General features: G+C 39.3%; 1 protein-coding gene across 2 annotated transcripts; it reads right to left on the bottom strand.

The window, feature by feature from the left end:
* Positions 1-20: 20 nt before the first annotated feature.
* Positions 21-27,769, bottom strand: FAM149A (family with sequence similarity 149 member A). Of its 2 annotated transcripts, none has more exons than XM_062634363.1 (14): positions 27,427-27,769; positions 12,554-12,664; positions 11,650-11,782; positions 10,270-10,412; positions 8,915-9,040; positions 8,566-8,742; positions 6,926-7,116; positions 5,257-5,411; positions 4,970-5,070; positions 4,536-4,763; positions 4,092-4,212; positions 3,188-3,316; positions 2,071-2,259; positions 21-1,377 (listed from the first exon to the last, which is right to left on the bottom strand). In XM_062634363.1, exons 1-14 carry the CDS (start codon positions 27,738-27,740, stop codon positions 1,345-1,347), a joined length of 2,151 nt encoding a protein of 716 aa, XP_062490347.1. In that variant the 5' UTR covers positions 27,741-27,769; the 3' UTR covers positions 21-1,344. The 2 variants fall into 2 exon arrangements, with proteins under 2 accessions (XP_062490347.1, XP_062490428.1); XM_062634444.1 differs by lacking the exon at positions 27,427-27,769 and adding an exon at positions 14,679-14,836.
* Positions 27,770-27,833: the final 64 nt, after the last annotated feature.

The raw sequence follows: 27,833 nt of genomic DNA, 5'->3' as shown, positions 1-27,833 counted from the left end.
AAAAAACTAAGCCAAGAAAATAATTTAAAAATGCTTTCATTTACTCAAAAGAATGAAGCACTTGATGACCATTTAAAAAACCAGAACTCTTATTAACAGTACAGAAATAAAACATACATTACAGATGCTTTTCCTTACATTACCAGTGCTTGAAAATTCATAAAAAAGGTGTGAGGAGAAATGGTATTAGTTCCCAAGCAGAAGAAACTGTTCCTGTTTTTAACTGCACAATTTGAGCAAATAATTGTTTCTTCTCCTTCCTTTCGCTTTCAACAGCTCTTAAACACATCTACTTAAACTGCTGTCTTTCTGATGGACAGAGAAATTCCTGACTGTGAATGCACTAAGTGCTATTAGCCAGGGACCTGATCAGGGCTGTGATCTCTGGGAAGAATGCAGTCCCAGTCTCCTCTTTGATCTTCCTGTCTGGGTCTACACAAAGAGGTATAAATAATGCGTTCATCAGTTAAGTACATATTTTTGTGTTAAAACTCTGAAGGCTTGGATATTTCAAAATATGATTAATTTGCCCAGTAACAGTCACTATTTTATATGGAATGTCAACAAGTAGGAAAAGTCTTACCAACTTGTTAGTATGCAGGTTCAATTGCTCAGCATCTACAAATATGTTTGGCCTAGCAGGGAAAACATTACTTCCTCTAAACAAAGTTTATCCCAGCAGTTCCCATAGTTAACTGACAATTAAAACAGCATAAGTAGAAGCAATGAATTAATATAATCTCGAATTAAAGGAAAGAGAAAAATTTGGGATAGACAACGTTTACAAGAGAGCAACTGCAGTAAGTAGACAGACTGAAAAATGGAGTAATGCTAAAACAGAAGTTCAGATAATATACCGCAAACTCCTGTTTAAAGGTACATATTTTATGTATGACTGCTATTTGGATAGACTAGAACATCTTGAACAGTGAGGAAACACAAAAAAAGTGGGAACAGGACTTCATGGTCTGAACATAACTTATTTGCTTCTATGGGAAGAATAACAATTCCCTAAGGAAGGACAGAAAAAGGAGGAATGCCTGAGGAGAAAGTGCAGCAGTAGCAGCATCTTGATGCTGCAGAGTGGACACCTCAACCATTTATTTCATTTTGCTCTGATTTTTAATCTAACCTCTGGTCAGACAGCTTTCAAAGAAGGCAAAGCAGGCATCCTGAGAATTGAAAGGCTCAGCAGAAACCAGCATACTGCACATGTTCTTTGTTACACAAGATACTAGCTGGCAAATTTAGCAGTTCAATCTTCCATTCAGTGCAGAAAGGTTCCATTTCTTCCTAAGATGGGTTAAAAAGCAGCCTGAAATCTCTTCCTAGAGGTTGGAGGATTTATCCAAAAGGATCTGTACTAATGCTGTAAGCCTAGAAAAGATAAAATATTGTTTGTTAATTGTGGCAGAATCTGAAAGATGCTTCAAGATTGCATGAGAGATACTTCTATCAGCCTGCTTAGATCAATGTTTGCTAACTCACCCTTATTCTTACATTTTCTATAATTATGCAAATCATATCATTATTTAAACTTAAGGAACTTCCAAACAAACAAAAATTACATACATTACACTCAAATATCTCAGGAACTTGACAGTCAGCTTTATTGTAACCATGGAACTAAATAAACCACACAGGACTGCTCAATTTTTCAGTGTTATAAATGAAAGTTGCAAATCAGTATTTATTTTCTCATTTATTTTTCTACTTATGATAAAAATGCAAATTTTCATTTTCATTTTATCCCACATTAAAAAGTTGACTCAGTGAATTTATATGGGGCCTAAAATAAAATTTTTGTCATTAAACAGTTCTAATATGTATCCGAGTTACTACTCTAGCAGCTGCAAAACATCTAGACTGTGTACCATATACTCTTCCCATAACTGTAAATATGCTGAAATCTTTAAAAAAATATAGATACTGAGGGGGAATCCTTTACCTTCCACATCATAAGAATGAAACAAAGATTTGCAGGATTCCTAACAGTCAAGAGTAGGGATGTCTCATACAAGTAAGAAGGAACTTGAAAACCAAACTCAAAAGGTCTTGCACAAAGCACACCTGTTGTTCTTTGATGCCAAGATGGCTCTTCCTGAGCACTTCTTGACTGTACGAGGGATTAATAGGTTTTGCTGGTCTTTTGCCTTCCAAGCTGTTCTTCCTTTGCCTGCCTATTAAAAATCGTTGACCTGTCCCTCTGTGGTTAGCAAAATCCATGGGAGTCAGTGATCTCTTCTGAGGTGTGCCTGTCTGTAAAATGGAAAGACGTATGTCCTGAGTTCAGCAGTAGCAGTCATTTTTTTTTCCTTCTTAGTAGCTTGTGCAGTGCTGTGTTTTGACTTCCAGCCTGGGAACAGCACTGATAACACCGATGTTTTTAGTTGCTGCTCAGTAATGTTTACCCTGACCAAGAACTTTCTGAGTCTCATGCTCTGCCAGGGAGGAGGGGAAGGCAGGAGGGAGCAGAGACAGGACACCTGACCCAAACTAGCCAAAGAGGTATTCCATACCACAGCACATCATACCCAGGGTGTAGAACCGGAAGGGTTAGATCACAGACAGGGTCGGGCTGGGTATCAATCAGCAGGTGGTGAGCAGTTGTATTCTCTTCCCTTGTTATTTCCCTTATCATTATTATTATTGGTGGTAGCAGTAGTGATTTGTGTTATACCTTAGTTACTGGACTGCTCTTATCTCAACCCATGGGAGTTACATTCTTTCGATTCTCCTCCCCATCCCTCTAGGAGGAAGGGGGGGGGGGGAGTAAACAGCTGCATGGTACTGAGTTACTGGCTGAGCTTAAACCACGACAACATACTAATGTTTATCTGCTGAAATAATTTGATTACAGTTTTTACGACCAAGTCCATCAGAGTCATACCCAGCTGCAAAGCTGTAAACAGTAGTAAAACTGCACACTTCTAGTGCATAGACACCCTCAAAGGAACTGTTTGATGCGTTAGACTTGAAAAAAATCTCTTCCTCATACACTAATCCTGCTTCTCAAAGTCCTACACCCTCCCAAAGCCTTTTAACATCCTCCTCTCTACAAGCAGTAGGAATTCCTCTACATCAAAAATCAGGAGAGAACCAGTAAATGAGATCTTCCGTAGACTAACAGTGGGCATGAATGGAAGCTTCTTCACTTTTCCATGTCCCTACTTGCATTGTAACATACCCTGAATGTATGAGTTGTGTTGGGCCTTGAAAATTGATCAGTAACAGCAGTTCTTTCTCTGAGTGGCCGTTGCTCTCTACTGCCAGGCACTGCACTTGACACTCTGCTATGAGCATATCGTCCTCGATGCTGAGAGAATTAAAAAGAGCATTAAAAGAATGCAGCAATTGAATTGGTTATAATAAAAAATTTCTATTGCCAAGCAAAACAAACAAAAAAACAAACCCACAAAACAAGAAGAAAAATATGTTTTCACTAACTGAAAGCACCAATTTAAGGTAATTTAAGGATACTCATGTTTTGCAAGCAGATTTGAGAGTGTTCCATAATACTAGTTTATAATCCCCCAAAGATTTCTATTAATTAAAATAATAGATGTTATGCATGTCTCAACTCAAAATACTACTCAAAAAAATTCAAGAAATTATTATTATATACCAACATGCCAATTTATTATTTCCCTGTCCTTCAAAAATAAATATCAGTCAGATTTATCTGTTTTTCCAGTTGGCATCCTTTTCTACTTCAATCAGCGTAGTTTTCTACTTCTTATAACCTAACATTAGTGAATAAGACACTGAAAAGAGGTAACCAGCCAGCCAGATAGTAACTTTGCACTTATTTGACTCTGGATTTTTTCACATACTTTTTTTTTTAAACCAGATTTTTCTGTTGTCAGAGGAGAGTCTTTCCACCACGATGTGTTTGCAACCTGAGGTTTTAAACTGGCTTCTCTTGCATTCTAATAGTAACCAAATGCAACTCACATAAGCATGTTAAGACCATGTATTAAATATGAACCAATACAACCTGTAAAACTCCTCATTTCAACCAGTGACACAGAGCAATTTATTTCCAAATAGCTTGAAGTTCATCACAAGTACAAAAACCAAACACAACTTACAGAGTTCTGTTGCAGTCGAGGTACTGAAAGGCATTTTTCAACAGCCTCTGAGTTTATTGGTGGTAACTTGTTCTGGGTGGTAGGTGCACGAGCAGAAGATAAACGATCTGAGCCAGCACCCCTACAAAATTTAAAGGATTCCTCTTTTAGGAAAATTCATATTCAAGACTTCTTCACTGAAGTAGTATGAAACTATTAAGCAGTGTATTTCTTTATAGAGCTCAGCTACAGAAAGTAACAGTACTTGACACAGCAACAAAACAAAAAAAAAACAACAAATGCCTCTCCTCAAAAAACACTGTTCTGCTTAGTTTCTTTTTCTCTCTGAATTCTAGAATCAATAATAAATCTCAGGTTAGTTCTCAAGTATTTTGTAAAAATCCTTCACTGGTGATATTTCAGTAAAGCTCTGAAGAAAGCAAAGAATAAAACGAAAAAACTCACAATTTAGTTCCCCTAAGGATTTCATCATTGTATATATTAGGAGCTTTTGAGGAGAGTTGGTCAGAAGTGAGAGAAGGTAACCTACAATGGCTTGGTAGCTTCCTAGAAGGTGCCAGCAGTACCCGAGGTGATGAGAGAACATTGTTATGAGCAATTCTCCCCAACCTAGCGTGCACTGAATTTGGAGCACTGGAGCCAATGCTATGCTGTTTGTCTTCTTGCTCATTCCTAGGGAAAAAAAAGAAGGACAAGATAGGGAACGAGGATTAAGGAGAAAAAGAATATATCTTAACACAGTATCATTGCAACCTCTACAAATCATTATCACATCAGTGACACACACAAAGAAGATTATTGCCTTTTCATAATGACAAAACATTTTCTACATATTATGAATTATGCTGCATTTTGAAAATGTCAATACCAACACCTACTGTATTTTTTCTGCTGTGGCAACATGTCTCTGTTGGAGTGGTTTTGCTTGAATTGTCATCACACCATTCAAATCACTAAAGTTGCCGGCGAAACGGTGAACCTAGTAAACGCACAAACAAGCATTAATCTTTACCTTTCTTGAAGTAAGACCTCAAAAAGCACATAGTTAGGAGATACTTTAAAAGTTTCTGTTAAGATGGTTTTGTAGAATTCTCAATAGTAGATGAGTCATATACATAGTTTTGCTTATTTTAAACAGATTCCTGTGAAGTTGTTTTATTTTTACCTGTGAGGAAACAAAATGAGATCCAAAGGATACACTTCGTGCTTCAGAGCCTCTGGAAAGAGGAACATTCCCAGCATCTGCCGTAGTACGAACAACTGGCAAATGTGGCAGTTTTGCTGTAACAGTTTTCAGTTTTTCCACTTGTTTGTCACACTCTGAACAACAGCAAAAAAAAAAAAGAAAAAGAAGAAAAAAGAAATAGAATAAAATGTATTTGGTATGTTTACAAGCCATCTTTTCTTGGGATTCAAACAACATTACACTTTACAGTAAATAAAGACTTTCATATAGCTTTAAGTTTCCATGTTGTTTAAAAACCTAACATAAATTATGTTTTCCTGAAAGCATTTCCATTTGTTTATGCAACACTCTGACACTGACAAACAAGATGGTTTATACAGGTAGAGTTGGAGGGGTGGGTTTTTTTAAGAAAATGTTGCTAAGATTCTTGGAATGTTACCTTTAAATTCCCAAAGACTTTATTTTTTTAAGCAGGAAGCAAAAAAATTATATATATGTATACTTCCATATATATAAATATATATATATAAATCCTATTGATCCTAATCTTAGTTTGACAGCAGCTACACAGCTTCATTATGGGTATATACTACCATCTTCTTCCTACTATAAACCCAAATTCTTTCACATTCCTAGATGAAATACTTTGGTTAGCTATCAATTTGTCATAAGTTTATGCCCTTCATGAAGATAAAAGAGCACACCTATCATATTACTTTTGAACTATCCTCTCTAAACTATCCTCCCTAAACTATAATATTGTGCTAAGCAACCCACCTGTTGTGTGAAAAGCCCTTTGATATTTCAGTAACACCTAAAATGTTAAGTTCTGACACTGCAAGTATTCTGAGAAATTTTGCCATTTCTCAATTTGTTGTAGACTTACATTTCTGGTTGAGTGTTCCTTACATTTGAGGTAACTTCCAAAACCTATCCCTAGATAAACTTGTCACTGTCCTTTTAAAATACATAGAAAGAAAAACTGAAATTTCTCTCAGCTTCCAAAGGCAACACGTGCACACTGAATAGAATTTCACTTCTAGTTAATTTTCCTAGCTTTTTCTTTTCCTCTCTACAGTCTGTTAAAATACAAAAACATAAAATTATATGCATCACCATTTCTTCATCCTATATTAAACTCCATATTGTCAGCAAGACTATTAACAATCTGACTACATAAGGAGTTTTTTTATTAACAGAGCTCAAGCAATGAGGACTAGAATACTTTGATTCCTATGTTCCAGATTCAGATCACGTCACCAGCGATCCCTTGCCAACAGCATCAATTTGCATCCTGAGCCAGCAATTCAGATTTTAGTCTTAAACATGCTCTCCCGCAATTAAGCTCTTTCAGTCTATATTCTTCCCTTTCTTACACCTCTCATACAAAACTCCCTGAAAACTAGTAGGAATGTTTGTATTTTAGGTGTGTATGTGTGTGTGTGTGTGTGTGTGTGTGAGTGAGCACGCACACCCATGGCAAGTTATTATGTATCTTACAGTGCTCTACTACCAACATGGTTATCTTAAAATACCCAGATTTCCCAAGCTGTATTTACGACAGGGCTGGTGGGAGGGGGAGAGGCAGCAAGGAAATCATTTTTGTGAGTTAGAGTCAATAAATACCATATCTGAAAATATGAAATACCTGTGACATTAGTGTCCCAAATTTTTTTAATCAGTTCCTCCAATATTCCAATTGTATTGCTCCAAATACAATCAAAAACTTCAGAAGCCACAGCATCTTTGATACAGGCATTGGGAGAAACAGGGGGAATGCCGCATTTACTCCTCTTCTCAGCAAGATGCATCTTCTTTTGTTCCCAACTCTCATCCTCCCTAATAAAAAAAGCAAATTCAAATGAATTTTCTTCCCCTCTTTCTAATATGCCAAGTGAATAGAAACATACATATGGAAGAAGAGCCAGTCAGATGTAGATAACAAAAAAATCAAGTTCAACCCTACAGAGTACCTATGGGAACAGAACTTACTGAATAAATATAAATGATTTTTTTTTTCTTTTGCTTGCAGGTGAAAAATTAAAAAATTCAGCCAGGACATTACAACAAAAAGATCTGCAGGTCTAGAAAAAACAGCTTTATACTCGGCACTTAGTCATTTGAGACTAAATCTCATGCTTTTAACCACAACTTAAGGGAACTACAGTCTGCTGCAGTTAGCAGATGGACTATCACATAGAATAGTTCTTTGTTTATCTCGTCCTGTATAACTGCACACATCTGCAACACTGTACCACTGATCAAAGACAAACAACTTTAAAGGATTTCGTGGACTGCCAAGAATAGCAAAGCCCATAGCCTTACACTTACCTCATTCCCTCCCACCACTGTGTGGACACTTACATTTTCACTTTCTTCCCCTCCCTCCCAAGGGAAGCAAAGTGTAGCAACATTTCCTAACTTGGTCTTCTAATACACCTCTCAGGAAGAAAACTTTAACCTTTTCCTTCTTGGAATGCCGTGTTTTTTTTTTTTTTTGAGATTAGAAGGATTATCCTGAGAATTCTTAAACCCAAACCCTTCCCAAAAAAGGCAGCCACCCAGGCCCCCCTTTCAAAAAACAGGACTGAAAGGGTCTCAGTCTGGTTCTTCTGTTTTTCAGAACAATCATGTATTTTAGCACAAAAAGCTCTGCTTTGTGACCTGCTAAGTCCTACCACAGTTTCTCCCTCATAAAGGCGTTTTAGAAAACAGCACATTATGGTCTTTCATCCACCCATTAGCCTACTTGCTGGAACATTAAATCAGCTCACAGGAAAATTGGGTTGCACTGTGAAGCAGACAGTTCCATGATTCCTGTCACCCACAAGAATGCTCTAAATGCAGGTTGTATCCTGCACCTCTCCTCACAAAGCTGTTATACACTGCACAGAAAGAATTTAATATTCATTAGGACAGACAATGAGAGCATGTACACTGTAATGAACCTAAACAAACTGGTACTCAAGGCACTTACTTGAGGGGAACAGATTCCTTCATTCTACTCTCCATCTTAAAAATCAGATAGTAATTTTATTGAATCTCCATGCACAAAACACCTCAAAACAACTAGTGGTTAAGACACATTCCTCTTACATGGGAGATGTGAATTTTGAACCACTAGAAAGACAACATACCTAATCTTCTTCCTGCCCAGTGAGTGCTACCAAACACAAGGACAGAAGGAACTGTATCTTACAGAGGAGAAACATAGCTTATGAACACAAACTGGGTTCACTGATAAGTTTTTCATTATATTATTCAAAAATACATATATCTGTTATTTACAGCTCCTTGTTGTCAAAAGCAAGATATTCTTCTATTTTTCCATCCACATCATAGATTTCTTCTTCCAGGAATGAATACATGGCTGAGTCAGAGGTAGAAATCCCAGTGGAACTTGAATACAGTGATTTATGTATTGGAGATGCTGTTGGGATCAGTTTAGAACCTGAAATGCTGAGCCTGAAAAAAAAATCAATAAAATGAAAATTATATATTCAAAGAAAGAAGAAAGTGCATTTTTAGTTATACTGAAATATATAATTTCAGTATAGTTTCAGTAATACAAAAGTAATATATGTACATATTTCTGAAGAGGGAAAACCAAAACAAAGATGTTAAAAAGTGGACATACTCCTTTATGTTACTAGTACATTCACGAAGGCCAGGTAAACACTTAGTATCCACATGGGTATTACTTCTGCTCTGAAAATGCTGAAAGCCTTCATCCTTTGGCAACAAGAGTTGCTTTCCTAGAACCCTGAATAAAAAGGAGAGAGCAAAGTGATATCTTCAATGAAAATTCATTCCATAAACAAATATCAAGAATACAAATACCTGCAAACAGTAACCAATGCTCCTTTTACATCCCTTAGTATCAAATGACACAGAGCTCCCAGATTTCTTCAGCTCATTCTCAACCTCTTGGACTTTAGATTTGAATCAGAAAATCATAAGTATAGGGAAATACTTAGAAATTCTACTCAGTGAAAATACTGTAAAAATACAGTGAAATGACTTAGTATTTTGAATTAATTACACATCATAAAAACCTGTCTCCATTTTCTGTATGTTCTGTTATTTTTTACAGTATCTAAACAAGGCAAAATATTTAGCAAAGCATGGCTTAATGCTAGTGAAGACTGCCACAGATTTATCACTTCTTTCTTGTCCTCGACAAAATGTGACAAACTTTGTTAGCTGATTTTAATTTATATTTACTAGTAACAAGCCTCTGCAAATTATCTAAAAGCATCCCATAGCTTACTGACAGCATTCCTTCTAATGGTGTTAAACTACTGACAGACATGCAGATCTATATTTAGATCTATGCTGTATATAGCTTAGAGTCACCGCATCTCAAAGAGTGACATGACATCATTTATGAAGGCAGGACAGTAAAACGCAGTGCAACATTGACTGCGGACCCCTGTGTTACACAAAGCAGTCATCAGGCTACACATATATGCAAAACAATTGTAATTAATCATGTATGCATCCGTATATCTGTTCAATTAGTTATTGCCAGATTAATATCACACTTTGCTTTACATTGATTTACACTGCCTAGGAAGACATTACAGCTGTGCAGTGTATGTGAAGCACGTGGTCACCTTAGTTTTTCATTTCTTTTTAGAACAATCAGTAACAGAATAAATACTGAATTTCTTGGAATTTCACAGTATGTTTTCACTTACAGTAAAAACAAGTGGGATTTTTTACAAGATGTATTCTTTATTTAGAAAAAGTTATTATGAAAATGGTGCATTACTGTTTTCTCTTTATATCCTGTTGCAGTATCCTTGCCTGCAATCATTGTGTTAAGCAAAAAATAGATCATTACCTGCTAGTGCACCACCACCCAGACTTACTGTGTAACTATAGCGCAGCTCAGAGAAGTGTTGCTGATGTCATACATCAAGAGCTATTCATAAGAGGGTACCTCAAAAATTCAAATTAGAGTGATAGACCAGCAAGAATTTTCATTACCTTAGATGAGGAAATTGTTCAACCCAGTCTGCACATTCTGCCTGCAGGCTCTCTGTTTGGGAGGTCACTTTTCCTTCAAACAGCATTTCATCAATCTCCCAGAATAACTGATGCACTCTCTGCGTGTTGGCTTTATCAAATTCCTACATATTATAAAATTAATAGTTGTTAGCAAATACGCATATTTACTAAACCCCCCCCAATATTTAAAGAAGAGGACAACCTGGAGCGATTTGGCTGAGCATCTCAGAATGGATATTCAGACTACCTACTTTGGACACACTATATACCACAGTGCAAACAAAAATAGCTGGCTTGAGGCTGGCAAAAGCCATAATTGGAAAAATGGCCTTCCACACCATTTCACCGAAGCTATAACTCAGTGCAACCAGAAACAGGTGAGTGCAGTGGCAAAGAGCAGAGAAGCACCTCAGTAAGGACCCAGGCACTTAGCTGAGGGTTCCTCAGCTGGGGCACTGTTCAGAACTGCGCAGAGAAGCACCTCAGTAAAGACCCAAGCACTTAGCTGAGGGCTCCTCAGCTGGGGCACTGTTCAGAACTATGTTTGCCACTTAGATACTTTAATACTCTGAAAAAAAGTGGCAATACTCAGGGCCCAAATCATGCGTATTTTCTTCCAGCTGAGTGCCCCCACTTCAGGCTACAGAAGGGATCACACCAAAAAGGAATAGAAAAAGAACTCTCCTGGAGGGCTGGCAGGGACAGATAGGGTCAGTAAACTATGCAAAAGGTATGATAGAATTACCACTACCAGCCATTGATGGCTTTTTAAAATGAAAGTGGCAACAACTGCAATGTTTTTGGATTTATTCAGCATTGCCTGCCTGAACCAGGTATGCCACACAGGTCAGCCTCCATAACAGCTTTAACCTTTTTCTGCATCATCTATGAAACATAACTGAGCTTAGGTAAGAGCTAAATATGTACTGATTTACGTTCATGTTCATGAATGTACTTGTGACTCAAAACACCAAGAATAATTCAATTTAAACACTGCTACCATTATACAGTATTTGAAAGCCCTGTGTTTTATCACCTTATTGGACTCAGAAACCTAAGCCTACCTTCTTTGGTAAGGCAACTTTGATTTCCCCAAATTTCATAATTTTACATTTTTATTCCATTTTCCTTTGTTACACATCAGCTGCACAGATACCAATATGCAAATAAAACTTATTTTTTAAAAATATTCAATTAACACACTTAATCACTAGCCTATTCTGACTGAAAGTGGTTAACTCCTACAGGAGGTGCTGCAGGTCCATTTTCTGTAAAAAGAAAAGATCTTTTCTACAATATTTACAGAATCTTTTCTACAATATTTACAGAAAGAGTATTGTAAAAGTTTCTCTGACGTACGTCATCCCTCCAGGAGTAAGCTGAACTTCTTTCGGTAGACAAACCAGTAGTATAGCTCTTTATTCCAGACCAAGAATTATTCAGCTCTGTGGGTGTTGTACAACCACTAGATGTAATTGACGGAAGTGTTTCACTGTGAAAAGACAACAAATTTAAATGTAGATCACAATGGCTTTCAATATAAACATTCTGAAAATAATGCAACTGATCACATAAATGCACAGTGACATATATTCATAGAATCATAGAATGCTTTGGGTTGGAAGGGACCTTAAAGGTCATCTACTCCCAACTGCCCCGTTTAGCTAATGGGTACATGAAAAACTACACATTAAAGATAACATAAGCCTTCTTTAACTCCATTAGAAGGTGTCACAAGAAAAATTTTACAAAACTGAACACAACATCTCTATAAATGTTCCAATGGGGATTGAGTTATATGTCGATATGCAATGTCTTTTAAGCTGTTAGACCTGGTGTACTTTAAGCCTTGTGCTCCAGAATGCTAGCTCTCAGAAAGATCTACCTGGTCTCTGCCAGCTACCACCAGTCCTCAGATGCAGTGAAAGCAAGGCTTGTCAGATGTGCAGGCCACGCAAATCCTAACCGGTGCCAGCTGGAATAAAACTTCTTGAAAGTTAACTGACCCGCAGCTCTGGTGAGCATGATTTGCATTTAACCATGAAGTCCGACTTCCCTTCCAGCCTTATCAGTGCTCTTTACTATACTCTAGAAATACACAAATCCATAACAAACCAGGAGTAAAGTTCAAACCCTCTGAACAATGGGTTAGGTCAACCTGCATTATATCCTATAATAGTTGTTATCTGTAAGAATGATCTTTAAATACCTATTTAAGCCAAGAGTCCTTTAAGGAAGTACTATTTCAGAAGTGAATGCATACCAAGTATAATTGTTGATGGCTTCCTGTACATTTCTCGCAAAAACTGCTGGAAGAGACTCTCCACTTTTTCCAGAAAGACACTGATTTGTGGAACCTCCGAACAGCCCCCTCCTATAAACACACAAACACATCATTCCATAATATTAAATAAGGTTAACTCACACCTCCACTGGAGAAAAAAGACTAGACAACATTGTTGAACTTTTTTATCCTATCCATCAGCATAAATATTTCTTTGAAACACACTGCCTTGTTTTAAAATAGTTTTTATTTACCTTATTTACATAAGTATTTTGGGGGGAGGAGGAAATATTTGAGACTTATTTTACTCCACAGGCATCTTCCTTCAATTCTGTGGTTTAAAATTTGCCTGAATCACACACAAGTGCAGCAGGACCTCACTTTTGCAGGAAGGGAGCAAAGGCCAAACCCAGGAATTGTCCATACAGCAGACAGGTATTTTGGTACGTGTTTCTGTTCAATCATTAACAGAGTCCACTTTCTCACATGTCTCTCTACATAAAAAGAAGTTTCAGATATGGTGCCAAGCAGACAGTGGTCTTTATATGAACTCTCAACTTGGCTGTTTTAAGTGAACCCAGATACTAGTACATCAGGAAACACACGCATAGACTCAGTATGTTTACAAGCCACAAAGCATCAGTTTCTTCAGTAACAAAGACTCCTTAACACTGTCTCAAAAACCAAGCCACAAACTTTCTAGTATTATGCCTTTCCAGCATAAGAAACACTAGAACTTGTCTTTTTTGTTTCTCCAAATGCCTGAACACATGCTCAAACTTTAAAACCATCCCTTAAAAACCACATGGATGAATATTAAGATACAGTAAGACTCAGGAATGCCTGCACTTCTATTACTAGCCTAAAAAGAATGCCTTTTAATGAAGGAACTTATTTTTTTAACAGAAATTCTTTATAATCACACATATCTATCATCCTACTAAATTATGTCATTAACGTGTTAAACCCACCTCTTCAGAATATACACTGTCAAAGAGATGTGTCAAAGTGTTGCTCAGAAACACTTTTACAGCAACAGATCGCTTCAGCTGTGGAAGTTCCTATTTTTACCCCATAAATCCTCAGGTCATAACTGTGACTAGCAGCATGACTGCATCAAAGTACATTTGTGAATGAGTAACTGTAAGGAAACAGTTCACAGTTCAAGAGTTTTCCTGGTTTCTTTAGCCAAGAAATGCAGACTGGCCCTGCAACACTTAGGACTGCTCTATTTTCTTCCTATCCCTTCCAATACTTATCTTGACTTTACACAGAATACTGTATACATATGCTGAATCTAACTCTCCACTCAATGGCCCACATCACCACTTCTCATCAGGGGAGATCCTGAATTGCAAATTCTTGGAGGTTGGTCCAACAGCAGTAGAAAGCATCCCTATGTGTTTGCTGCAAATTTCTTCCCTATTCTCTAGGCACCTGCTTTTGGCCATCATCAGCACTCTAGTTATTTGCCTGTGCAAGAACCCTTTCTTTTTGTATTCCAGCTTTCCGTTTACTTGATCGACTTTCAGCAGCCCAAGCTAACTGACTGGATCTCCTGTATCGATAAGGCTTTCTGACTTCTCAAAAAGTGCCGAGTGGGGGCTTTTGTGGCTTTGAAGGAAATCTAAACCTACAAACATGGGGGAAAAAAAAAAGAAAGAAAAAGAAAAAAATTTCATGGACTTCCTCTGTGAAACAAAGCACAGGCATTATATGTAATGGCATAATACATGACATGAGGTGGAGAAAACTGCCACACGGTGCCCCTGCATGCTGTGGTACTACTCCCCCTGACTCCTTAGACCACACGCAGTAAGATGAGCCAGGAAACAATCGCAATGAAATAAAGCGAACACGAAAACCCCTCCCAGCACATCCATAGCACGCTTCTCCAGCGCTGGCAGGCAAAGGCCAGGGACGGCAGCCCTAAGCGAGGTCTCTGCAGCTGCAGGCACCAAATGATGACAGTACAAATAATAGCAGCGTTGTCAGCCCATACCCGCGCGATGCTCGAGCCGCCGTGGGAGGGCCGGCGAGCCGGGCCCAGCGCCCTCCCCGCGGCACGACACGCTGCTCCGCCAGCCCTGTCGCCCGCACTCACCCCACGACGAGGAGCCCCCGGTCGCTGCCGCAGCCTTGCGGGCCAGCGCCCCGCGACCGGCGCATCGAGGGGCCCCAAAGGCAGTGCGGCGAGAGCCCCGGGCGGCCCCTCGCACCGCCCCGGCTTCTGCGGCGCGGCGAGGAGGCGGCCCGGCACCGCCCGGCCCTGGCCCCGCCGCGGTTCTGCATTTGGATTCTCCCCGACCCGCTCCCCACCCGCCCAAGTGCTGCCGACACAAAACGGCGTCCCCGAAAATTAAGCCTCAGCCTGAACGGAAGAGGTGCACACCTTCCCCCCCTGTCGCCTCCGAAATCGCAGCCATAAAAGGCTCAGTTTAGGATCTTTCTGCCCTGATAAAGTTACACAGTGCTGGACAACTGAATAAAGAATTTCCACTGATAATTGAGTTCTCCTCAGAACTATCCCTCTGCAAACCACCGATCTCCCGGGGCACGGGTGACAGCTGCAGATTTACACCTGACTTTCATCTCTAGCTCCAGTACGCAAATCCTGCTGTCTACATATTTTGCCGATAGCCTCTCGCAGAGGAGGAAGTACATTTGCTCATAAGCAAGAAGAAAATAAAAGTATTCTTACAGAGAAAGAAGAAAGGCAACATTAGAAATTACTAAAATTAAGACTGAAAAATATATAGCATACAAAACGTATCATTATAGGAAAACCAACCAACAATATTCAAATGATATTTAAAGTTTCATAACCAAACAAAATACTACTCACTAAGAAAGGTGTATGGAAAATGACTATGCATTTTTCCTGTGACATTTAAAGAATTCTCGCCAAACATAGCTTTAAAAAAAAAAATAAAAATCCACATTCTTGTGATCCAAACATCAAGAAAGATTTTATTTTTACACATGTTGTAGAAACTCTCTGTCCTTAGCAATCATTCTTCTGTAAGAGTGTTTGTCTGACATCCCATACGCACGCAGAAAAAGAGCGTAGTTCGTTGTCAAGATACACATATCCAACAAGCAGCTGAAGATCTAGAAGAGCATGTCCAGGTTAAGAAAACACAATTCTAGCTTCTAAATCACTGCACATATATATGTTTGTGGAACCTTCTGGATTGATTATGCCCTGTTGTGCTGTCCCTCTAACACATATCAGGGTGACTGAAGTCCCCCATGAGGACTAGGGCTTGTGAATGCAAGGCTGCACCTCTCTGTCTATAGAGGGCCTCATCCACTCAGTTTTCCTGGTTGGGTGGCCTGTAGCAGGCCCCAGCTGTAATGTCCTCTGTGCCTGCTGGCCTTTTAATCCTGACCCAAAAGCTCCCTGGCTGACTCCTCATCCATCCTTAGGCAGATTTCGATGCACTCCAGCTGGTCATCGACATTGAGGGTGACACCCCATCCTTATCTAGCCTGCCTGTCCTTCATGAAGAGCCTATATCCTTCCATTCCAACACTCCAGTCACAGGAAACATTCCACCACATCTCCATGATGCCAATGAGATCATAGGCCTGCAGGTATGTGCATGTCTAACTCTTCTTGTTTAGGAGCCATGCTATGTGTGTTCGCATAGAGACGTTTAAGTTGGGCCCCCAATGAAGGCAACCTACTGGCTGGAGTGGCGAGAATTCCTTCGTGCTGCTCTTCAGGTGCCCTCCTGCTGATCTGTGATCCCTCTCCAGGATCTGAGTGTCTCTTACTGACATTGGCATCAAACTGGTGGGAGCGGGATGAGTTGCTGTACTCCAGAAACTTTAGTTTAAAGCTCTCTTCACCATCTTGGCAAGTCTAAGGGTAAATCCTGCCTGACCAATTTGGTGGCCTTCTATGATGAGACTATGGAACCGATGGACAGGGGTAGAGCAGTTGACATCATCTACCTGGGCTTGTGCAAAGCATTCGACACTGCCCCGCATGACATCCTTGTCTCTAAATTGGAGAGACATCAATTTGATGGATGGACCACTTGGTGGATAAAGAACTGGCTGGGTGGCCGCACACAGAGTTGTGGTCAATGGCTCAGTGTCCAGCTGGAGACCAGTAACGAGTGGTGTCCCTCAGGGATCGGTGTTGGGACCGGTCTTGCTCAACATCTTTGTCAGTGACATGGACAGTGGGATTGAGTGCGCCCTCAGCAAGTTTGCCGATGACACCAAGCTGTGTGTTTCTGTTGATACACTGAAGGGAAGGAATGCCATCCAGAGGGACCTTGACATGCTTGTGAGGTGCGCAGATGGCAACCTTATGAAGTTTAACCATCCCAAGTTCAAGGTCCTACAGCTGGGTCAGAGCAATCCCAGGCACACCTACAGGTTGGGCGGAGAAGGGATTCAGAGCAGACCTGCAGAGAAGGACTTGGGGGTGTTAGTTGATGAGGAAATGAACATGAGCGGGCAGTGTGCTCTTGCAGCCCAGAAAGCCAACCATATCCTGGGCTGCAACAAAAGGAGTGTGACCAGCAGGTCGAAGGAGGTGATCCTGCCCCTCTACTCTGCTCTTGTGAGACCTCACCTGGAGTATTGTGTGCAGTTCTGGTGTCCTCAACATAAAAAGGACATGGAACTGTTGGAACAAGTCCAGAGGAGGGCCACAAGGATGATCAGGGGCTCAAGCACCTCCCGTATGAAGACAGACTGAGAAAGTTGGGGCTGTTCAGCCTGGAGAAGAGAAGACTGTGTGGAGACCTCATAGCAGCCTTCCAGTATCTGAAGGGGACCTATAGGGATGCTGGGGAGGGACTCTTCATTAAGTACTGTAGTGATAGGACAATGGGTAAGGGTTAAAACTTAAAACAGGGGAAGTTTAGATTGGATATAAGGAAGAAGTTCTTCACTGTGAGGGTGGTGAGGCACTGGAAAAGGTTGCCCAAGAAGCTGTGAATGCTCCAGCCCTGGCGATGTTCAAGGCCAGGTTGGACAGAGCCTTGGGTGACATGATTTAGTGTGAGGGGTCGCTGCCCATGGCAGGGGGGGTGGAACTAGATGATCTTAAGGTCCTTTCCAACCCTAACTCTTCTATGATTCTATGACCAAGCACATTCACAATGCAGACAAATGGAAGTGGAAAGAAGAATGAAACCCTGTCCTTTCCCTAAATCCCAAAAGCTTGTAGGACAGCCATTTACCAGTAACAGTTTATCAATAAAGAGGCATATTATATAACAGTAAGTGTGTTTAAACTGGTTCTACTGTACGTAATTTGTTTCCTTTAAAAACAACATTCACAGTATGGAGTTGATGCACAAAAATAATGCTCTAGTAGGCTGAATAAACCTCAGTCAAACTGTTGAGTATGCTGCTTATTTCAGACTGCTTCAAAGCATTATAACTCCTTTTGAAAGAGAAAATAATAGCCTCAAACCAACTGTGTCAAATGAAACAATGTGTCAAACTAAAGGAAAATATAAGGCTGCTTATAATTTTGAATAATGTGAAAATAGACTGAAATAGAGCAAAACAAGAACACAAAACAGGGAGAAGGCCTGAGCATATGAATCAGCAATGTGTCTTCAGTTGAATATCAAGATCTTTGCTTTGCATTTGTTTATTGTGAAGGGGCATGGGGGGAAGTAGAGCCTCGTGGACAGTAAAAGCCTAAAATTTGGCCCATGTTACATTTAAATATTCACTGCAAAAAAAATTTTTTCTTTTCCCCCTCTTTCCTGAAGCAACACTTAGTTGCTTAGATCAAAAAGGTATAAACATAAGCCAGCTAAGCATAGATGTTTTGCAGTTGCATTTAAAATTCAAAGTTCAAACCATGCTACAGAATTGTTTATACCATCAGCCTCAGAATGCTGTACAGAAGTAAGAGTCTTTTGTTCTACACTAAGAAGAAGAGGAGGGCATCAGATCAAAGAAAAAGTAGACTAAAAAAGAAGGAAAAATGAGTCTGTATGGACAAAATGCTTAAATAAAAGAAGTATTAGAGCTTCAGGTTTCCTTTTCCATAACAAGTCAGCAAAAGCTCAGGAAAAACATATCCCGTCACTCATGAAGGGCTTGACATGAAGACATAAAAGCAATTAAAGAGAGAAGTTCCAGGCTTAGGAGAACACAGTCAAGACAAATCATGGATATGGAAGGAGAAACGTTTTGGGGGGGGTGGAACCAAGGATGAAAATATGGAACAGGAGACCTGACTGACCGTCACCTTGAGTGGGGCTTTAAAGACAAAGAACTTGAACATGGTACACAAGCTCAGAGTTCCGAAGGGAGACAGGACAAATCACATCATCAGTAGCAGATTATTTTCACATCTAATTTGAAATGTAATTACAAAACCAATAAAATATAAGACCTCTCTAGCATAAATGTACACATCCGTGGGAAGAAATTGGTTTTGAAATCACACCATCCGTCCTTACACTGGTTCAGGGCAACTACCATGGGAGCCTCTCTCTCATTCTTCTTTGAACTGATACAATGAACAGAAGTTGTTACCCTACAAACCCAGCCTGCTTGATACTCCTCTGTAAAGCTTACTCCCAACACACCTCTCGAGAGCATTTTTGTGAATGTAAATAGGCCATTCCTTGTCACTATCTTGTTCACAGACCAGAATGTACAAACCTCACTACAAATGACAGTTATCACCACTGCACAGAACCTTTCCACGTGTCCCCCAGCTCCATCTGTGGAGCAAGGAAGAAACAGACATGACATGACTACTTTCTGTATCAACAATAAATATTCCATGTGCAATGCCACATTGTAGTTGAATTTTTATTTATGCTACAGAAAGTACAAAGTTCATAGGAAATACACACATCCTTTTCCCTCTAGGTCAGGTCCAACTTGGTTGCAGTCAATCATGGCGCACACTCTGCGTATTTCTTGACAAAACAGATTTTTTGAACAGACATAGGAGGTCTTGAAGTAGGTAAGAGCACTTTTACCCTCTTGTAATAACTTAAATGAACACAAACTGCCAAGTATGAGAGGCGGTATTGAACATCACTGCCACATCCCAGAGGAGGTGTATCTGAGAACACTGCTGTAACAACAGTGCTCAGAACAGAGCATACTTAGATGTGATTAATACAACAGCACTGAATTCTTCCTTCAGCAGTGTGGCCCTCTGATGAGACAGATCCAGTGAGTTTTACAGCTGTTTAAAGCAGTCAGTTTGGTTCAGCCTTTTATTACTTATTGCAGCAATACAAAAGAAATCAGGGTAGATGGCAACAATGCCTGTTCCTGCTTACAATACTTACTCCTCAGCTTTCTCAAAGTCAGCTGTGGCATATCTTGAAAAGTCATCCCTGGAATAGTTTAGCTGAGGTAACCCCAGTAGGTACACAGTAAATGAAGCAGAATCATGAGAAATTCAATAGATCTTTCAATTGCCTTCTGCAGAAAATTATTTTAAGACAGCTGTAATATCTGTTTGGCCTGTTTGCTTAGATATGGCATGGTTCAATGAGGGGAAGAAAAAAAAAATCTGCCTTGGAAGGTGGTATAGCAAACATGTACCTTCTAAGCTTCTAGGAAAAAAATCTTTATAATTATTATTACTGAACATACCAGAGGCTTGACAGCTAGCAAAGATACACCCAAAAAAAGTGATAGCACATGTCTTTGCTGATGCGTCACTCTAGCCCCAGAGATTATTTTCACTTTTCTCTTTTATCTGTCAATAAGCATTGTCAAAACCATTTCAGTGCTTTCAGTCACCTTGGTCATTGGTCTGTGAAGTAGTGACTTTACCTGAAGCTTGAAAATATGATCTTCACCAGAGTTTTTCTGTTGTTATTATTTAATCATACCACCTGATTAGGTCTTTTTTCAGAAATGGCACTTAATATCTCTGTAGCCATATAAAGCTTACTGACGCTTTGATGATTAGACTACCTAGGAGCACTCATATGGTTGAACTGTTACTGAGTGTTATTAGTTGGGTGACAATCACCAATCTGTCTAACATAATTTGCCACAATGTAAATTTTCTTATTTTGCAGCTAAACATCTTCCTAAACATTCATAAAAGCCACACTTGGTTCAGAAGGAAGACAGCTTTGGAACGCTTCCTTCAGCTCCAGAGGGGAGGTAATCTTGAAAGACTTTGCCAAACGAATATCATCACTCACCAGTGCAACACAGCTGATCAATAGACATCCTCATTATCTCATGGTAACACTGCAATGACTATGGTCAAGGTAGGCAAATGGTCTCCAGGATGACTATGATTTGATCTTAGTTTTGGGGAACAATTGCATAATGGCAAGACAAAAAATAAAATAAATAAAATAAAATAAAATAAAATAAAATAATAAAATAAAATAAAATAAAATAAAATAAAATAAAATAAAATAAAATAAAATAAAATAAAATAAAATAAAATAAAAATAAAATAAAATAAATAAAAAGTGGAATAAGGGAAAACCAGGACACTATTTTTAATAAAATAACATGTACATACAGCACAGCATTTTAGGTTGATATTTGTACTACGTACACTGAAGTGGAATGCTTACTATTAGGCATTTTCATTTTGAATCCTGAAATAGACGCTTCTGAATCCTGAAGCAACGCTTCTGCAACCACGATCTGTGTTGGATTCTGCTCCTTTCTTTACGAGGCAGAGTAACAATAAACTGTTGTAAAGATAGGCTTATTCATATATAGTCATTTTATTCTTCTGCAAATTTTGAATGCATTTCAAATTTATAAAGCTTTTAAGGTGGCATAAGCTTGCTGAGTATTATCTATTTTGGCTTTAAATCTATTTCTAAACGTGTTTCACTGTGAAAATGTAAACAGAAATATAATAGTTCTAGGAAACAATTTCTGAGTACAAGATATGCAAGTTAAGTACCTCTTCTATTTATAGAAGTAAATCTGACTTTTTAATATAAATTAGAATTATCTTTAAGAAAAATACTATATCACCTTAATTAGTTGCAATATTAAAGAATGATAATTAGTGTCTTAGAGAAGGCGTTTTATTTCTTTGGATCTGATAGGAGGCATTTACTGCTGCAAGATCAAGTGCCTGAACACACAGGGAGGGAGTAGCAACCCTAACAAAACACTTGGAAGTGTTCCACAAGACTTTCCCTGTATAATCTTGTTACTGATGTACATTTGCAAATTCAGTTAATACCTTTTCATAAAGGATTTCTTTCAACAGTGTAACATCAGAGATCAGAACAGGTTTTCATTCTGCTCATTAACCTCTGAAGAAGATTGGACATATAATAAATAATTCATAACAGAAACAAAACTTTCTCCTCTCTGAACACTGAATTAAAAAATAAAATAAAATAAAAAAGGTCTTTGAAAAAAAAAAGAAATAAAGGTCTTTGAAATGTTGTACAGCAACAGCTTTACAGTACAGAGTGAAGCAATGCAAGTGTGGGGAAACCTTAGTCTGTATATGCTGAGGTATACTAAGTAACTTGCTCCTTCCCCTAGGACAACAGGCACCCCTGGCTGGAGATGTCAAGATGTCACATCATTGTCTATAAAGCTTCTGTAATCTGAGGACATGAAACTTCTTCTCTACCCTTACCATAGCATGCCATCCATGGTGGTGGATTAGAAGAAAAGCACTACGGGGGGAAAATAAGAAACAATCTCTCAACTATCCCACAATCTCAACCACTTTCCTCAAAAAACAAAACAAAACAAAACAAAACCCAAACTATTTAAGGCTTGCTTTGCCTTTCATAAAAAAATACCCTTTCTGTTGAAATTTCCAGATTTCTTGATCTTTAAAGATCACTACACCTGCCACAAAGTAACTTGAACTGTCTATCTGCCTGCTTACACTACGAACAACTTTAATTTCAAGCAATGAAGTTATTTGACAGTCCCAGTTTTAAATACCTTAAAGAATTCTGCAGTGAGGTCAAGACACTGAGTTTATAATGTTAAAAAGATAATTAGCACATCTAGGCTGCTGTTTAAACAACCAGAACTGTACTTTTGCTTATGTTGACTTAAGCCACCAGATAATGCTCGACACTCCATTTCATCTGCCAGGTTGCCACTAACATTTAATATCAAACATCAGCAAGTGTTCCAATACTCTGCCAAAATATTGTGTAGCAGAAGCCTCTCCCTCCAACTCTGTAGCCATAAGTAACCAAAATAAGGATACAATCAAATGCTCCCTGTACTGTATACACATCCCTTCCAGTGCTTATCTCAAGTACTAAACAATCTTGCAATAAATTTCCAGAGCAACACATCCTTATTCCAATGTTTTTCTTTCACACCAGGAAGCGTTAAAGAGCATATTTCACATATTTTAAAGCACAAGTGCTCAGTATGTAAATATACTGAAAGAGGTGTATCAGCCAGAGCAGAGGGATTACACACTGATGATGGACAGTGTTTAATTAGATAATCTCTTGCTACACATCCACAAGAATTCCCTCATGCACACTGCCAAATTCATATTATTAGGAAGGGCCATAGAGTCACCATGCTAATCCTCTATTCCTTGCTGGCTGAAGCCTCTGGGACACAATGCCACTACATCAACCAACAGCTAATAAGCTTTCACCTCATGTTAGCACCAATGAACTGAATAAACATGCACTGCAGCATTTAAGCTCTGTGTCCATACACAGGTGAACAGAAAAAGGCATAGGAAGAAAAAAAAACAGAAAAGTACAGGATGATGTACACTTTATTGTCAGGTTATAGAAAGATACTAAAGAAAGCAAAATTTAAGGGTTAAACAATTCATTAAAACCTCTGGTGGTTGTTGATACAGCATCATGATTTTGGATAGCAAATAAAAATAGAGTAACCAATCAATACAGAGGAATTTATAAGGCCAAGGGAGGACATACTTTAAAAACTATTAGTAGTTCAGCACAACTAGTCAGGACAGAGAAGAGTAAGGGTGTAAAACCTATCAGTCATTCAGAAAGGGTTATGAAAGGCAATAAGCAGGAGAAAGAGGGGAAACAGCATGAAAATGAGAGGAAACCAATTGAGAGAACATGAAAAGGCACTAGAAATACATTGTAAAATAGAAAGCAAGACAAAAAGGCTGGGTTCTTTGTGTCATGTGCCATAATAACCTGTAATAAAGAATCCACAGGTATTCACGTTTTGGTGCAGAAAAGTTCCCATTATGCTTTACTTTTGCACTGCTTAGGTAGCTGGGGCACATTTTGGTGAGTAACAACTACAGGCTATGGTAGCCATGTTGATAATGTGTGATAGAACTTGGTTAATCTTAGCATACATAATCCAGTATTTTTTACTGACTTCCAAAGTACCATGTCAAATTAAAATTCTCCTCTAAGCTCTTTTACACTTATTTGCAATGAAAAAAATAGACCGCATTACTACCTTTTCTCTTTTAGATCAGTACAACAATGGAAATGAGCAGCTAAGTAACACTGTAATGCTCCATCTAGGTTAGTATGCATTTACAGCATGAAAGAGATCTATTGCTTTTAGTGGTTAAAACAGGAGACAGAGAACCTGAGTTTCCACTCTCTGCTGCAGCTCATCAAGTTACTCATGCCCATATTTTCAAAGTTAATCATTCCGAAGGCCAAAACTTGAGCTACCAAGAAATAAAAGCTGGCAGAAGACAGTGACATTTTAACATCACAGATAAAACTACACATCTCATGCCAAGTTCACAAACACATTTTCCATGTGTTAGAATTATCCTGAAAAGGGGGAGCAGTGCAATTAATTTCTACAAACTATTACCCACTCCTAAACCATATAACTTAAACCTCATCCCAATGAACCCTTAGATCAGCTAAGGGCTGTTATCTCCTTTAGTTATTGCAAGATCTTAGGATTGCAATAATAATGTTTCTTAGAAAAGGAAACTATGTATCTTGGCATCCCCAGCATACTGTGGTAAGCGTAGCGTAGGTTATTTTACTATTCTCCCAAAAAATTCCATGATCTTATACATCAGAATGTTTTTTCAAGCACTAATAAATGTGGATTTTTTTTTCTCCATTTGAAGAGATTTATTCATTATCACACCTTCAATTTGATTAGACAGATATGAAATCATTATGTAAATAAACTGTAAATGTGAAATCATACAGTACTGCTGTAGCTTAGCCCTACACAGTACTAGGACCAGTTGTTGGTAGTTGCAAAGCTCAGAAAATTGAGAATACATGGGAAAGATAAGAAGAAAACAGTGTCACATTTTCACTACTTGGCACTTTCAGTGTATTTTAATTGCTTGTCTGCATCTAAGAAAAAAAAAGAAGGAAATAGTAAGATATAATACAGATCCTTTCATTTCTTAACCAATTATTCCTAGTTAAATTGCTGCTAATGAAAGTACACTGGCTATTGACAATGTCTTCTGAAACATTTTAAACAGCAATAACACTTGTCACAGAGGAACTTTGGGTAAGCAAAAGCCTCCCACATGTTACTATCAACAACATAATATCATATTCTGTAACTCACAAATTCAAATCTGAACTCTAGGCAACGAATACTGAAGTTTTCAATATTTAATTAAGATGCTTGTTCTAAAAGCTTAAGTGAAGCCATCTAATTAAAAAATGCTAATGTGGAGGTGTAGACTTTCCTTGTCAAAGTAATGTATCTTATTCCTCCTTCTACATCTTTCTAGCTTGGTTTTATTTTTTTGGAGGCAGACAATACCTTATCAGAATAAGTTCAAGCGCTATGAATAAAATATTCGAAATGCCACCATGCATACAAAAGTATAACAGTTAAAGGATAATTAGGGGATAGCAGTTACAAGTGGTTTAATAGCAAGGCAAAATAAGCATTTGCTTAACACAACCATTTTTAATATATATAGTTTCTTCTTAATCTCAATAAAATCAGTTAGTTTGTCCTAAGAGTGAATTTAATTTAAATTTTTTTTTTTTTAATAATAAAAGTCATCAGCACTTCAACAGGAATACCAGCTCATACAGCATTGTACTGGGCTTTATTTTTTGCACTAATAAAAGAAACAACTAGTGGGAAATTATAGGCAAACAACACTAATTTGGTTCTCGTATTGTTTATATAAAGCATCAAACACATTCTAAATAGACTTCTCTCAATACACTCCAGACCAGATTAACCTCCCTATTCCAGCAAGGTTTCTCTAAACAAATGCAGGAAAGTTTAAGCCTTTTAAGCCGGAAGGAGTTTACAATTTCTTCTGAAACAAAGCTGAAGACATTAGACGGGAGTAGGGGGAAATAAAAGAAGTTCATCAGTGAGGGTTTGTGTTCCTACTCATATTATTTTCACAGTGTTACACAGCTTAGTTATCTAGCAATTATAATATTTCAATTAATTTACTATTTGCTAAAATAAATTTACATTTATATAAAAGTATGTATTTACAAATATGTATCGTCAATAGTTATCTTGGAAAAAAACACTCACAAAACTATCAAAAGCACCTTTACATGATGTAGACATTGTGACCAGTAGCTACAGTCCAGAAAGCAACCCTGGAGTAGTGATCATGGATTTATTATGCAACCAAAGCTACCAACAAAACACTCTACCACATCAGGAAGGATTCCAAGACAGAACTGAAAAGTACCCCTTGAAAACAGTAGCTCAATTTAAACAGGCATAAAAGATTTTTTTTTCTCCAAAAGAGAGCAGGCAGTGACTTTCAAGATACTGTCGCTTCTAAAGTTTACAGAAGCAAACACTACTAGCACATTCAAAAACAGATCAGCCACATTCACAGACATTAGGCTCATAAATTGATTCTAAAAGGACTAAATAGGTGCTTGCCTTCTAACATACCTTCCAACGTATCTTCTACATTGCCTTCTAACTTCGAATGACCATGGATGATGGGGAATAAGCACAGTTTCCCTGACAGGGAAGAGCAAGAGACTGACTTTCATGTCATATCATGTAAATATTATGCTACATGGAACAAATTAAAAGAGAGATTATAAAATCCATCTGAGAGGTTAACAGTGTTATTAAAGAGATTTCAGTCCTGACGATTTAAAAACCTAAATTCACAAAATATATTCATTGCTATCAACACCTGGCAGAATTAATGTTTTTCTGATTATCAGCAATATCAAAGGCAAGCATTGTTCAGTTCTAGAGGCAGCAACTAGATGTTCATGTACAGTAACCTTCTTTCACTCCACCAATACAATAATACAAATATTAGCTCACTTTAATAAGCTATTCTGCTTTAAGAAGCCACTTTCTGCTTCACTATACCTTTGCTTTAGCAAAATATCAACTGAATCCTACAGCACCCATACTTACCACACTTCTATCTTCATCAAAACCTAAACGTTTCCAAGGTGTAGCTTGAAGATTAAACAGAGGCATCCGAAGTTTCACACCCGCTATTTTACAAGGCAGTGACTGAAACGTTTGCTTTGATTTACAGCTGCAGCCCCGGAACAGGCTTTGCTACAACTCCTACACTCGTTTGAGGTAACTTTATCGGTCCTACAGAAGCTCGGCACCCGCTGCGCTCCCCCTGCAAGCCCGAGGCGCTGCGCCCCTCGGGACCGGGCTCTGAGCTCCATTCCCCCAGCATACACCCGCCCGCCTTCCAAACGCGACACGGAGCACATTCCGGCTCTTTGCTTCTTCCAGGCACCGAAAACAACTCCCGTGCAATCCATCACTTTGCTCTTGAGAGGTGCGCCTTCCTACCTTCAGCATACCCCTGAGGGAAGGAAACTCCAGCACAGGGAGATGTTCAGTACCTCTCAGGACAAGCAGAGGCAGAAGAGGCTGAGTGAAACCCCAGGGGAGGGGGCGCGCACACACAGTCACCACCACCCCCCATGTTTCAGGAGCGCACTCACGCAGGGAGCTGCGGGCTGCCGGCCGTCTCCCGGCCGTCACTCTCTTCCTCCATCACCGCCTCCTCCCCGATACCGGGCAGGGTGAGGAGCAGGGCCTTGGCGCCCGCCCGGCCCCCGGGCTCCTTGTCTGCCGCGGCAGGGGCCGCACGCGAGGGGCGGCCGCCCTCTCCCCCTGACGGCACCGCCGTGCCCGGGCCGCAGCCGCCGGACGGAGGGCGCGGGCCGGGGCCCGGCTGGGCGCGGGGCCCCGGCGTGGCCAGGGAGCGGCGCAGCTTGGCGAGCAGGGCGCCCAGCTCCAGCGCCGCCACCTTCATGGCCCGGGCGGGCTGTAGCCCCTTCCCGCCGCAGCAGCAGGCCCGGGAGGGGCAGGCGCAGGCCCTCCCGGCCGGAGCTACCCAGCCCGACGG

The sequence above is a fragment of the Pezoporus occidentalis genome, unplaced genomic scaffold (assembly GCF_034315485.1).
Source record: "Pezoporus occidentalis ecotype Australia unplaced genomic scaffold, CSIRO_AGI_Poc_V1 ctg1, whole genome shotgun sequence".
Taxonomy (NCBI): Eukaryota; Metazoa; Chordata; class Aves; order Psittaciformes; family Psittacidae; genus Pezoporus; species Pezoporus occidentalis.
The sequence above is the reverse complement of the archived record's forward strand: the minus strand, read 5'-3'. Positions and strand labels throughout refer to the sequence as shown.